The 13,574-nt window shown below is 41.0% G+C and overlaps 1 protein-coding gene across 1 annotated transcript; it reads right to left on the reverse strand.

Annotated features, from left to right (window-relative positions):
- Positions 1-8,604: 8,604 nt before the first annotated feature.
- On the reverse strand, positions 8,605-12,866 carry LOC115727011 (ethylene receptor 2-like). The gene is made up of 3 exons (XM_048274822.1): positions 12,540-12,866; positions 10,144-12,097; positions 8,605-9,401 (listed from the first exon to the last, which is right to left on the reverse strand). Exons 2-3 carry the CDS (start codon positions 11,896-11,898, stop codon positions 8,853-8,855), a joined length of 2,304 nt encoding a protein of 767 aa, XP_048130779.1. The 5' UTR covers positions 11,899-12,097; positions 12,540-12,866; the 3' UTR covers positions 8,605-8,852.
- Between the last annotated feature and the right edge of the window lie 708 nt (positions 12,867-13,574).

Genomic DNA, 13,574 nt, shown 5'->3' on the forward strand with positions numbered 1-13,574 from the left:
CCAACTATTGGTCTCAACAATCTGTCTTGTTTGGCCACAATCGCTCATAGAAAAGATACATTCGAACGAAATTTACATAATGTCTGATCCAAAGTAAAATATATACATATTCAAAGAGAGTTTATAGTAAGTGAAAAAAGTGTGGGCACGATGATGACTTATGTACAAAAAATTCATCTTCATATGGCTTACTGAAATCTGTCAATTAATCAAGAGTAGGAGTAACCGGTGCGTGTATTGTTAATTATGAATTTGGCCAGTAAAGCTTAGGGTTACAAGTCATGCTATTGCAAAAAGCGAGAATCGTAGGACTGAGAGCTGGATGCACTTGAAGTGATTCTAACGCATGAGAGAGATGATTAAGTGAAGAAATGCAAAAATCTCTTATATTCAAATGTGCTCACTGGCCATTGATATGTTTCCAAAAAACAGAAAAATTTAGCTGGCATTACTAAATATATTTCTGTTCTTTTTCTGTTCTTGAAAAGATAAGTGCATGAATAAGAGAAACAAGAGCGTTATCAAATATTTCCTTAGCAAATTGTTTATCGTCTTCCACTTATAAATTGACACGTCGTGAGTAGCTGTTTATTCACTTTATTGGCGTGTGATTGACGACATTGTTGACACCTCTAATTTTGCCTCCACCGTCAAAGAATCGTTAAGTTTGACGTAAGGTTGACCGAGAGTTAATAAAGATTTAACTGATGAGATGCAAAGAACGGAAAACATAATATGACACGTATTTTGTGGCTCGAATTTTACAATGAATTTGTTATCCTTAAGAACTAGGTTCTATTTTTTTTTTTCACAGTAACGGGAACTTGGTGAATTCCAGATTTTATTGCACTTTATGAAAATAGGATTGCAAGAATTCCACCGTGAAAAAAAAAAAAAATTGGGCCAATCGGAGGTCGGATGAGAAAGTAATTTATGACGGCCTGAATTTTTCATGCTATTCGAATCTCAATTACATAGCCTTAAATGGTGTACACAATTTGTTTGTAATAAAAAAAAAATTCCCCGTATAGAAGATCCACCTCCACTTTTGCTACACAATCTGATGCAGTCCCTAGAGAGATTTTCGGACCCGACCAATCTATGCAATTCTTCGGAGCATAAACTAAACTCGATATATGAAAGCTCTAGATCTAAACTAGTAGATGGACTCACACTTGATCTAATTTCACGTGATTATTGTTTTGTTATTCGACCATCCAATTTGTCATGCCACGTGGCATTGTCGTATTATTTATTATCATGTTTACCATTGTCATGTTCTTAGTGATTATTATTATATCACGACGCTTGTGATTACCGAGCCATTTTCCCTTTGTACTTTGATTTGTGCTTATTCATTTTCTGAAGGTCTATAATAGTGGCTACCAAATTTTAACAGAATGAAAATTTTAGGGTATCATGTGACGGTTGAAAGTTCGGAGCACACATGCTACCCCAAAAGCTTGGGCGCTTATGAAATTTTTCCTAAATAGAATGGAAAACGCAAAAAATACTATCGCGTTCCCTGGTCTGAGCGAAGAACATTGTAGATCAGTGGATGATCACAAACAATCTCAGTACTTGTAATTCCATACCTAACGTGAGAAAAATAACTTTTGTATCCACCCAGAGCATGTGAGCAAACTCGTCTCCGCCATTGAGTAGATGATGTAAAAAAAACAAAAAAAGGAAAGAGAGGAGAAAAGAAAAGAATATCACAGGATATCGGGAGGAAAATCAAAGCAATCTCCCAATTCGTACAAAATCAAGAGGTATCGGAAGATGATCGGATATGATCTTCCAAGTGATACGAATTCAGGGAAATTTAGGAGATAAAGTGATCTTCCAAAATCTTACGGAATTGGAAGATTATCAAGCGATCTTCCAGTTTGTGCAATTGAGATTGCATCTGCTCCTATAAATAGGAGTAGTTCTCAATGGAGAAAATAGTAGCAAGAAGTTCAGAGTGTAGTGGAAGAAACGGTTCTTATTCTTCAAGAGAATTTTTCTTTAAGCGAATTATTTAATTTATGAGAGATCTAGATCCAAAAATTAAAGTGAGAGATCCTCCTTCGGGATAAGTTATAATCCCATTATTTACTATAGTGGAAGTTTGGGTTTGGAGTGGACCACCGTCCTGTGGTTTTTCCCTTCACATTGGAGGGGTTTCCACGTTAAAAATTATGATGTTCTTTATTCTTCGTCTTTACAACTTTCTATCGATATTTTCATCCTATTTAATTCTCACAGAAGCGGTAGTGGGAAATTAGTTGGGGCTTTCTCTGCAAATATCATTTTTTTCCCACTAGGTTCTTCTATATATTATTTTTTTTGTGTGCAGAATTAAATGGAAGAGAATACTGGCAATACGATAAAATTGACCGCATTCAATTATGTGATCTGGAAACCGAAGATGGAGGATTTGCTATATATTAAAGATCTCTGGAAGTCGATCGTGATGTCAATGGAGAAACCAGTACCAAGGATCAAGATATCCGTTACCAAAGCGGAAGACAAATCGATAGCATCAAATGATAGCAAAACAACAACCATGTCCGAAGGCGAGTGGATGGTGCTAAATCGAAAATGCACTGCTGAAATCCGACAATGGATCGACAAAAGTATTTTTCAAAATTTTGCTAGTGAACATGATGCTAGTGTTCTTTGGCGAAAATTGGAGAAAATATACGCAAGGACAATGGCGCAAAATAAAGCAAATCATATGCGACGACTCGTGAATCTGAAGTACAAGGATGGTAGCAATGTCTCGGAACACATGAGCAAGTTCGAAGGTATTGTAGATCAACTCAACTCTATGAAGATAACATTAGATGATGAATTGCAGGCGTTGCTGTTGCTTAACTCTTTGCCAAATAGCTGGGACACACTTATTGTGTCGGTCAAGAACTCCGCTCCCGAAGGCAAACTTGACATGGATATGGTAAAAGATAGAATGTTGAATGAAGAATCCCGATGAAAAGAGAGCGGATTAAAACCTGAGTCCAAGGCTCTTGTTATTAGTCGATAAGATAATCAAGAACGTAGAGGGAGGAGCAAAAGCTGAAACTTTCGAAATCAACAAAGAGGAAGGTCCCAATCCAAGTTTAGGCGTGACAAGAAGTGCCATCATTGCGGTAAATTGGGGCACTTTATCCGAGAATGCAGAAAGCTAAAGTCAGAAAGATCCAAGAATCATAGTATCAACAAAAGTGATGAGATTCGGATGAATGATTCCGCAAATGTTGCAGATGAGGTAATTATTATTCAAAGTGATGATTCCATTAATCTTGCATCCCAAGATTCGACATGGGTAGTCGACACCGGCGCATCCTACCATGTTACAATCCATCAAGATATTTTTACATCTTACACCAAAGGAGACTTTGGCTTTATAAAGATGGGAAACGACGGTACGTCCAAAATTAATGGTATTGGTAATATTTATTTGGAGACTAATATTGGATGCAAACTATTGCTCAAAGACGTGAGACATGTTCCGAACATACGTCTCAACCTTATATCTGCTGGCAAGCTTGATGATGAAGGTTATAGTAATTACTTTAGTGATGGAAAATGGAAACTCACTAAAAGTAATTTGGTGGTAGCCAAAGGAGAAAAGGCTAGCTCCCTCTACATCACACAAGCAAAGTTGTGTAGAGGAGAGGTGAATGTAATGGGAAAAGGAATCACTATCGACTTATGGCATAGACGACTCGGACACATGAGTGAGAAAGGACTCAAGATTCTTACTAGAAAGCAACTCCTACCCGGAATTAAAGGTACACCGTTAAATAGTTGTATTAATTGCATTATGGGAAAGCCACACAGAGTGGCATTTCGTACTTCCCTATCATCAAGAAAAGCTGAAATTCTAGATTTGATACACACCGATGTATGTACAATGCAAACTAGATCACTTGGAGGTGCTCTCTATTTTGTAACATGTATTGATGATCACTCTAGAAAGGCATAGGCATTTGCTTTGAAAACTAAAGATCAAGTGCAAGAAACTTTCAAGCAATTTCGTATGAAGGTTGAAAGGGAAATAGATAGGAAATTCAAGTGCGTACACTTAGACAACAGTGGTGAGTATCGAGGATCGTTCGAGGATTAATGCAAAAATTCGAAATTAGATTGGAAAAATCCGTGCTAAAAACACCTCAACACAATGGTGTTACGGAGCGTATAAACAGAACCATCCGTGAAAGAGTCATATGCGTGCTCTCTAATGCAAAGCTGCCTAACCATTTTTGGGGTGAGGCAATGAGGAATGCGGTTGACTTAATCAATCTATCACCTTCAGCTCCACTCCATGGTAATGTGCCACAAAGTGTTTGCACCGATAAGCATGTTTCTTACAATCACTTGAAGGTATTTGGCTACAGAGCAGTTCACATTCCCAAGGATGAGAGATCAAAGCTTGATGGGAAATTGAAGCAGTGCATCTTCTTGGGCTATGCTCATGAAAAGTTTGGCTACAGACTTTGGGATCCCATCAACCGAAAGATAATTAGAAGTAGGGACGTGGTGTTTTTTGAAGATCAAACAATTGAAGATTTTGAGAAACACAAAAAATCTCAATCAATAGATGAATATCCGGTTGATCTTCGTCCGGATAATTCTCCTAATCATTTTAAAAACTAAATCCAGCATTCAAGGTGAGACTACTTCAACCGAACCCGAACAAATTGATGAACAAGTTCCACCAGAACCTCAATTGAGGAGATCAACCCGTGAACGACAATCTAGTCGTAGATATTCTCCCAATGAGTATGTAATGCTCACGGACGGGGGAGAACCGGAGAGCTACAAAGAAGTCATAACCCACGAGCACAAAGAGGAGTGGTTTAAATTTATGCAAGAGGAGATGAAATCCTTAGACGAAAATCATACTTATGATTTAGTAAAATTACCACAACGAAGAAAAGCACTCGAGAACAAGTGGGTGTTTAGACTAAAGAATGAAGAAGGTAACTTACAACCGCGATTTAAAGCTAGGTTGGTGGTGAAGGGATTCTCTCGTAAAGAAGGTATTAACTTCGAAGAGATATTTTCACCTGTGGTTAAAATGTCATCTATTTGTGTTGTTCTTGGATTAGCAGCAAGCTTAAACTTGGAGATCGAGCACTTGATGTGAAAACTGCATTTCCACATGGAGACCTCAACGAGGAGATTTACATGGATTAGTCGGAAGGTTTCAAAATCAAAGGCAAAGAAAATCTTGTATGTAGACTGAGGAAGAGTCTTTATAGGCTCAAGTAAGCACCAAGATAGTGGTATAAAAAGGGAAGAAAATGGGTTCAACAAAACCACTACCGATCACTGCATATTCGTCAAGAAATTTACTGACGGTAATATCCTCATTCTCCTAATTTATGTTGATGACATGCTCATTGTTGGTCAAGATAAAAGCAAGATCAATAGCCTAAAGAAAGAGTTTAGCAAGGCCTTTGCAACAAAGGAGTTGGGACCCGCGAAACAAATTCTTGGCATGGAAATATTCCGAGACAGCGGGAATCGTAAACTTTGGGTATCTCATGGATGGTATGTTAATAAAGTTCTTGAAAGATTCAAAATGAATAGCTCCAAAGCAGTTAATTCTCCACTTGCAAACCACTTCAAGTTAAGTGTAGAACACTGCCGAAAAGGTGATATGGAAAAGAAGGAAATGGAAAAAGGTTCCTTATGCATCGGTGGTTGGTAGTTTAACGTACACGATGGTATGCATGAAGCCCGATATTGCTTATGCAGTTGGTGTAGTAAGCGGGTTTCTATGCAATCCTGGTAAGGAACATTGGGTAGCTGTCAAATAGATACTCGGGTATCTCGGAGGCACTTCTAATAGCTGTTTATGTTTTGGTAATGGTAAAACTATGCTAGAAGGTTTTTCAAATGCGGACATGGATAAGGATGTGGATTCAAGAAAGTCTACATCGGGATACCTAATGACTTTTGCAGGGGAGCGGTTTCTTGGCAATCCCGATCGCAAAAATGTGTTGCGCTTTCTACCCCTGAAGTGGAATATATTTCTATAACCAAAGCATGTAAAGAGCTATTGTGGATGAAGAAATTTCTGCAAGAAGTGGGCCACAATCAAGAGAAGTACATTTTGTATTCGGATAGACAAAGCGCAATTCACCTCGGAAAAAATGCAACATTTCACTCCAGATCCAAACACATCGACGCCATATATCATTGGATACGTGATGTGTTAGAAGAAAAAGCCTTGCTATTGAAGAAAGTACACACCGATGACAACGGCTTAGACATGATGACAAAAACTCTATCTACGGTGAAGATGCAAGCTTGTCGAACCTTCGCGGGTTTGACGTCCTCTTCTAATTGCTCATGAGGGGGAGATTTGTTGAGTCCCTCACAATTAGAGAGGACAATGTAATATATGTGTAGTAGATGACATGAGAGAGAGAGAGAGAGAGAGAGAGAGAGAGAGAGAGGAGAAAAGAAAAGAATATCGGGGGATATCGAGAGGAAAATCAAAGCAATCTCCCAAGTCGTACAAAATCAAGAGGTATCGAGAGATGATCGGATGTGATCTTTCAAGTGATACGAATTCGGGGAGACTTGGAAGATTAAGTGATCTTCCAAAATTTTACGGAATCGAAAGATTATCAAAGTGATCTTCCAGATTGTGCAATTGAGATTACATCTGCTCCTATAAATAGGAGTCATTCTCAATGGAGAAAACAGTAGTAAGAAGTTCATAGCATAGCGGAAGAAATAGTTCTTATTCTTACAAGAGAGTTTTTCTTTAAGAAAATTATCTAATTTATGAGAGATCTAGATCCACAAATTAAAGTGAGAGATCCACTTTCGGGTGAAGTTGTAATCCCATTATTTGCTATAGCGGAAGTTTGGGTTTGGAGTGAACTACCGTCCCATGATTTTTCCCTTCACATTAGAGTGGTTTCCACATTAAAAATTTTGGTGTTCTTTATTCTTTATCTTTACAACTTTTTACAAATATTTTTATCCTATTTAATTCTCACAGAAGCAGTAGTGGGAAAATTATCCGGGGCTTTCTCCGCAAATATCATTTTTTTTTCCTACAGAAATTACAACCGATACTGATACGAAGTGAGATCACATACATCGGGTGCATGCAAGACTTGCTCACATGAGACAGATGGGGGACCGGGGAAGGGGCGAGCATAGGTTCATCATGCAATATGTCGGCAAACTGAGCAACCAAACCGTGGGTGCACCATTCATGATTCTCGTTGGTGCCACCATCACCAAAAAATCAAACAACACCCGCAACCACGGAAAGACTTTTGATTCCCGAAAGCGACGGATGGCGATGGAGAGAGAAACTTATCTTTGGGAATTCTTCATAGTCCAACTCGATCTTATGCCTAACGTCAACTCCACTACATAGTATCTATAAAAAAAAAATATGAAGTGTGGGTATGCTTAAATTGATTTCTACAATATAAAGTGATGCGGTTGAATTCCCATAAGATTCTCTAGTATGATCATATTACCAATAAATTGTCTTTTTGCTCGTTCATTAACTTTTAGACGCGAATCTTAATATTCGTAGAATCGCTCATACTTTATACAACTAAATCGAATTCGGAACCCCTATCAAAGGGTTGGCTTTCGTTATTGAAGAGAATCCAAATAGGATCCACTTTCGTCTACAGCTCGGTAGCACAAGATCTTAGTCGCTCGTCAAGGAGGTGCGAGCCGGTGTCGATGGCCGAGATCCCGATATGAGGATGAACATGTCCCAATCGAAGTACGTGTATAGTGCGATATAACTTCTCTCATAAGACTCTTTTTTTTCTTGTTTTCTTCCTAGACTTTTTTTTTATTTATGTTTTTTCTTCCTAGACTTTAGTAGGGGAGAATTTGGGAAAATTGGACCGTGTGGGGGAGAATAAGGACACATTGGAAAGGTGGCGGCTACATGATGTGATGTCCAATGTTTATTCAAAAAGGAAAGATCAGAGTCGTTGTCGTCTGGTGCACGTACTAAAAGATTCATGCATGGTTTCGGAAAGAAGCAACATCAGAAGCTTTCCATCGTTCCATGCTCTTTTCATCATCTTCCCACTCTTCGTCCTCTCTTTGCCCATCTGAATCTGCCGGGGACAGCTTAACAGCATAAAATCGATATAAATTTCCAAAAACTTTGATTCGATGTGCAATATCGTCCACGAAATTTTAATTTATTCAATATGATCCCTAAATTTTTGCTCAGTATATAATGTCGTTCCTGAACTTTTAACTTATTCAATATAATTTCACAACTTTAGTACAATATTGAATGTCATCCCTAATTTAAACATTTTAACATGATTTATGGACTACGGTGAGCATTTATCGCTAGTTCAAGGACCAAATTGAACAAATTAAAGTTAAGGGCGACATTACGCATTGAGTCAAAAATTCAAAAATCACGTTGCACATACTAAAGGCTCAAAAATGACATTACATATTGCACCAAAAATCAATAACCATTTGTGTTATTATCCCTTTAACAGCCGTTGCATTCCAAGTCAGTATTTTGAACCCATTTGGTCCAAGAGTTCAAACCTATTTGCCTACGACGTGATTTGCATATTTGTATTGTTTAAAAACTAGGGAGCAGTAATTTAGTGTTCTTCAATTTGAAACGTTGGTGATAACTTCTTTTGCCAAAATGGCAAATCTAGAAAGGATCTACGATCACTACAAGATGCATAGAAAGCAAGGGCATGGAAAAGGACTACCATGTTACATTTCTGATGTTGACTGAACCTTCTTTTGTGTGTAAGACGACTTTCATATGTTGATAATCTTGGAAGTAATAGGGAGGAAGGATAAGTTATTGACATTGAATCCATATTTCATAGCAGCGTTTTGCTTGGCTGCAACAGGACTCTCCGAAGCTCGTAGGCCATTTGGTGCAAGAGGACCGGTTTTCTGATAACTCCGCTGATTCCGGCCTGCAAACATCGATCCCTAACATCATCGCCGCCGCCAGTGGTTAAGGCGACAATCACCGGCCAATTGGTACTGCTGTGGAACTGGCGAATCTTATTCGCCACTTCGAACCCATCCAAGCTGGGCATGTGAAGGTCCAAAAGGACTATCTGGAAAGACGATCCAGAGGGGTTTAGGGCTCTGAGACACTCGAATCCTGAAGCGACAGTGGACACCTTGCAGCCTAGCTTCTCAAGAAGCTTCCGGGTGATGGCCTTGTTCGCATCGTCAGAGTCTACAAGCAATACTTTTAAGCCTGTGAAGAGAGAGTTGGAGTGTGGATACTCTGGAGATGGCCCCAATTCGGAAATGGCCGTTGAGATGGACTCTTGGAGTTGGAACCGGAGGACGAGTGTCATGCTCTGAGCGAAGCCCTGACGGTTCGGGACTACCCAGATGTTGCCGTGCATCAACTGTCGATCAGGACAAACAAGTTCAGTCAACAATTTCGGTATCAAGAAGAGAGGTAAAAAAAGGGAATGAGAAAGAGGAAAACATTAGAAAGCAATATTGCGAGGCACATCGCGATATGTCCATTGTCTAGCAAATCGAAACCATATGTTTAAATCTGAAGTTCTTCAACAAGAAAGGTTGTACACTAGTCACAAAAGGCACTAACAGTTCTTACACGAATTTGTTATAGTAACCAGATTAAAGAGCAATGTAAAAAGAAGAAACTACTGCGAGTTTGTCCAGTTTGAAGCTGCGGGTAGATTTGGGAAGATGCTATTGTCCAGGAGTTGTCAAATGCAAGCCGACACAGCGACTTAATCAGATTAGAGGGATTCTTTTGCAAGCATGCTTCATCAGTAAGTAGAAGACATTATGTGAATCAACAACTGCCAATTGAAACAAGCCTATCTGACTGTCTAGAAAGGAGGCATATTCTTATGAGTCTGCTAGTGCCCACACACTAAGGAGGAAAATGTAATTACACGTATCTGATCTCTTGCATCTGCAATTCGCAGCTAGAACTAAATTTCTTTATTTTCCGACATAGTTCAGCAAGAAAGTCACAAGTACACAATGGACATACATAGCTACAGTTAGGAAATGCGGCTACCGAAGTCAGGGAAAACATGGCAAAGGATCCTAAAAGTCAATCCATACGTGAAAAAGGAAGGGAAAAAGGGAAAACAAAAGAAAACTCAGTACCTGGACTAGTCTTTTGCAGATGCTGAAGCTCAAGCCCTCCTCAACCCCATCACTGTTGTATTTCCGACCTCCAAGCTGTATTGTCGAAACTGACCTCTCCAACAAAGAACCGTCGTTGCTTATTCCAACTTCAAATTTGATACGTACACCTTTATCAGATGATTCGGGCCTCCAGATCGCCCAACCTCGATTGTACCTACCCTGACTTCCACTGCCTTTCTCACGAAGAATTCGAAGGGTAACTAATCCTCCTTGATTACTGTCATTCAGCAAGTTGCCCATCATATGCAGAATCACCTGAAAAACCCTCCTTTCATCACCCATTACATTGTTGGGCAAGGACCTGTCGACATCCAATTCGAAACGGAACCCCTTGTAGATACACAAGCACTTGGCCAAGCAAGCCGCTTCTCTGATCATGTCGTGCATAGAAAACGATCTTACTTCCAATGGACATCTCCCGCTATCCTTAGTCGACATGTCCACCACATCGTTTATCAAATTTGCCAAGACAGTGCTGGTTCTTGCCATTGCTCCAATAATGCTTTGGTCCGCATTCAAACTCTCATCCTGCATAATCGAGAGCAAGCCTGAGATCGTGTGCATAGGCCTCTTTAGCCCATCGTTCATGACCTTTTGGAATGAGCTTCGAGCCTGACTGGCCATCATAGCATTCCTCTCTGCCTGCTGTAGAGCTCGGTTTTGCTCCTCCAATTTCTCTCTCATTAGATGAGACTCTTCAAGGATAGCCGCGTGTGAGAGAGCCACTGCTACCTGATCGGCCACCACCTTGATAATCTCGACTTCTTGATTGCTCCAAGATCTTGGCTCTCCACCGGGAAGGACCAAGACCAGTATTGCATAACATGCTGGAAGTAGTTCAGGTGTCCCTCCTTTAAAGTTGGAGACATGAAGCATCGGCATCCGAATTGCGGCTACTGGACCGGACTCCCTGGGCCCTACGCTACTTGCAGTTGCAAGTGCAGAGTCAGGCCTCAAAATATTCACCTGAACACTCTTCTTAATAGAAACAACATCTGGATCAGTTATCGGAATAGGGATGTGAGAGGTTCCTGAGTAATTCCTTTCCCTCAGCTCATGCGTCAAGTTCATCTCGGTTTTACCATTGTTAGGCATCCAGATCGCGCAGTTCTGCAACCCCAGTGTCTTGGACAGCTCGACCAGAGTCGTGTACAAAATAGTATGCCTATCGAGCGATTTGCGAATCTCTTGTGTGAGCATCCGCACATGCAAACCGGCTTCCCTCTGTTTCATTATGATCCCAACCTCTCGCCCCAAATCCCAAGCCTTCTTCTTCAACATGAACTCTCTCACCTTCACTTTAAGAAGCAGAGGAATAAGGGTGATGAGCGTTATGGCCGTGGCACACGAGACGAGAGCAGTTAAAATCTTGAACACGGTGAGCGCGAGCATGAGTTGGAAGGGATGGTGGGTATAAGTCCACCCATTGAGCAGATGGGTCAATCCGCACAGAACAATGAAGGCAATGAATTGAAACAGGACCCATTTGAATGGGACGTTCGAGCAGCTAACAAAGTACAGCAATTCAATCGGGATCGAAAAGTAGGCCACGGCAATCAAGAAGTCGCTCACTCTCTGGCACTCCAAAATGCTTTCGAGGCTCCACAAACTTCCCTCGTCATCGCAGTTGCATCGCGGGAATCCATTATCAGCTACGGAAACGGTAATGAGCAGCGAAGAGATCAAAAGCCCAGGAGCTAATTTCTTTAACATTGCATTGAAACAGGGAAACAGCGAGTTCAATCCATCAGACACGAAACGTTTCGAGAGCAGGACCCATCTGAAAATCTCGACGACACGACGACGACCACCTCACTTGTAGCAGTCTCAGAAGACTTCTCGGAACCGAGATCTCCGGCATCCATTATCCTGTGAAAACCAGAACTCTACAACATGAAAGCGCCAGCAACATCTAACCTCATAGCGAGACTGATCTTAGAACCTAACGCGCAGCAAACAACAGGCAAATTAAAAAAATCTCAAAAGTCACGAGCTTCTTCTTTCTTTTACAATGACTTACTATGCGGGCACACCTTCAAATTCTGGCACGGATGCATTGTATCGCAAGGTAGATAAACCATAATCTAATAAGAACAAACAGTGATTAGGAAATTTCTTCCACTGGAATAATACCCCCCACGATAACAACAAAACAAAGCGACCCTCCGAAGTCACGACCAGAAACACCCCCCAGAGAAACAGTCAAAAAATCTGATTAAATTAATGTGGTGGTGGCCAGGCCAGACGAGAATAAAAGGAACAGAACCCACCAATAGAAACGCACAAGTAATCTTTAAGGAGGACAAAAACCCTCCCGGAACGCAAGCAAAGTGAGAGATAGAGAGAGACCGTACCAGCGAAATCTACCGAAAAATTGCCGAGCCCAGATGTGGAACGAAGCCCTTACTCAGAGTCCAGATCCTTCGCATGCAAAGAAGAGAGCTCTCTCTCTCTGTCTCTCTCTAACTCTCTCTGTCAAACGCAGCTCCAAGTACACCACCCAATACCCATATCCCGTACTCGGACAAACAGTTGTACAGTACTGATACTATTCCACGCCATCAAATGAAACAAACCAATCTGGGTACGAATACAGACCCCCGCCCGACCCGACAGTGACGAGTCCCGAGAACAATCAGGAAAAAAGGGGGTGTGGAATACAAATTGGGTTTTCAGATGCACTCGACGCGCATTCGACTGGCGGCCTCGCGGCGCGTAAGCCGCTGATACGACCCCCAAGAACAAGAAAGACTGTGGAAGGAGGAGGAGGAGGAGAGTAACGCTCGTTTCTTCCCCCTCTTTTTGTGGGCCCTTTTTTCCTTTCGTTCCTGCAAGAAGACTTCGGCCTTCTCCAGGGCTCAGACAAGCCAGAATCAAGGGAAGTTAAATGCAGGCGCCGGAAGCAGCTCTTCCGTCCGATGCAGGCGCCGGTGCTGGTTTTCAAATCGAGAGTGAGAGGGGAAGAGAGGTTTTAAAAGCGCCGTTTGTTTTTCGAGGGGGGATGGAGGGAGAAATGGAAAGACAAGTGGAAAGTGAGGGGGCGGGCGGGCGGGCGGGGGTGTGGGGTCCATGGGGCCCACGGGGGCTCTTCTCTCTCTCCTAGATTAGGAGTATTTGGACGCCCTTTTGGAACCCCAAAAGACCCGGGCCCACAGTTTTTTTTTTTTTTTAAATTCTACATCTCTCTCTCTCTCTCTCTCTCTTATATGAGAAAGATACGTCTACGTTTCTTTTTCTTTTTTTTTCTTTTCTTTTTTCTTTCCAAATCATCTTTCGAATTTTTCGAAAATTTTTAACGAATATTTCCGTCGAGGCCGAAATAGAGAAAAAACGGATGAAAAAAAAAAGAAAAAAAAATGAACAACTCGTCAATTATTAAAATATTCACG

Source organism: Rhodamnia argentea, chromosome 1 (genome assembly GCF_020921035.1).
Source record: "Rhodamnia argentea isolate NSW1041297 chromosome 1, ASM2092103v1, whole genome shotgun sequence".
In the NCBI taxonomy this organism is placed as follows: Eukaryota; Viridiplantae; Streptophyta; class Magnoliopsida; order Myrtales; family Myrtaceae; genus Rhodamnia; species Rhodamnia argentea.

Excerpts from the sequence above, each read along its gene's own strand:
- LOC115727011 (XM_048274822.1), bottom strand. The coding sequence starts at position 11,898 with ATGTTAAAGAAATTAGCTCCTGGGCTTTTGATCTCTTCGCTGCTCATT. Across the intron at positions 9,402-10,143 it reads TCTGCAAAAGACTAGTCCAG|TTGATGCACGGCAACATCTG; the intron begins GTACTGAGTTTT and ends CCTGATCGACAG.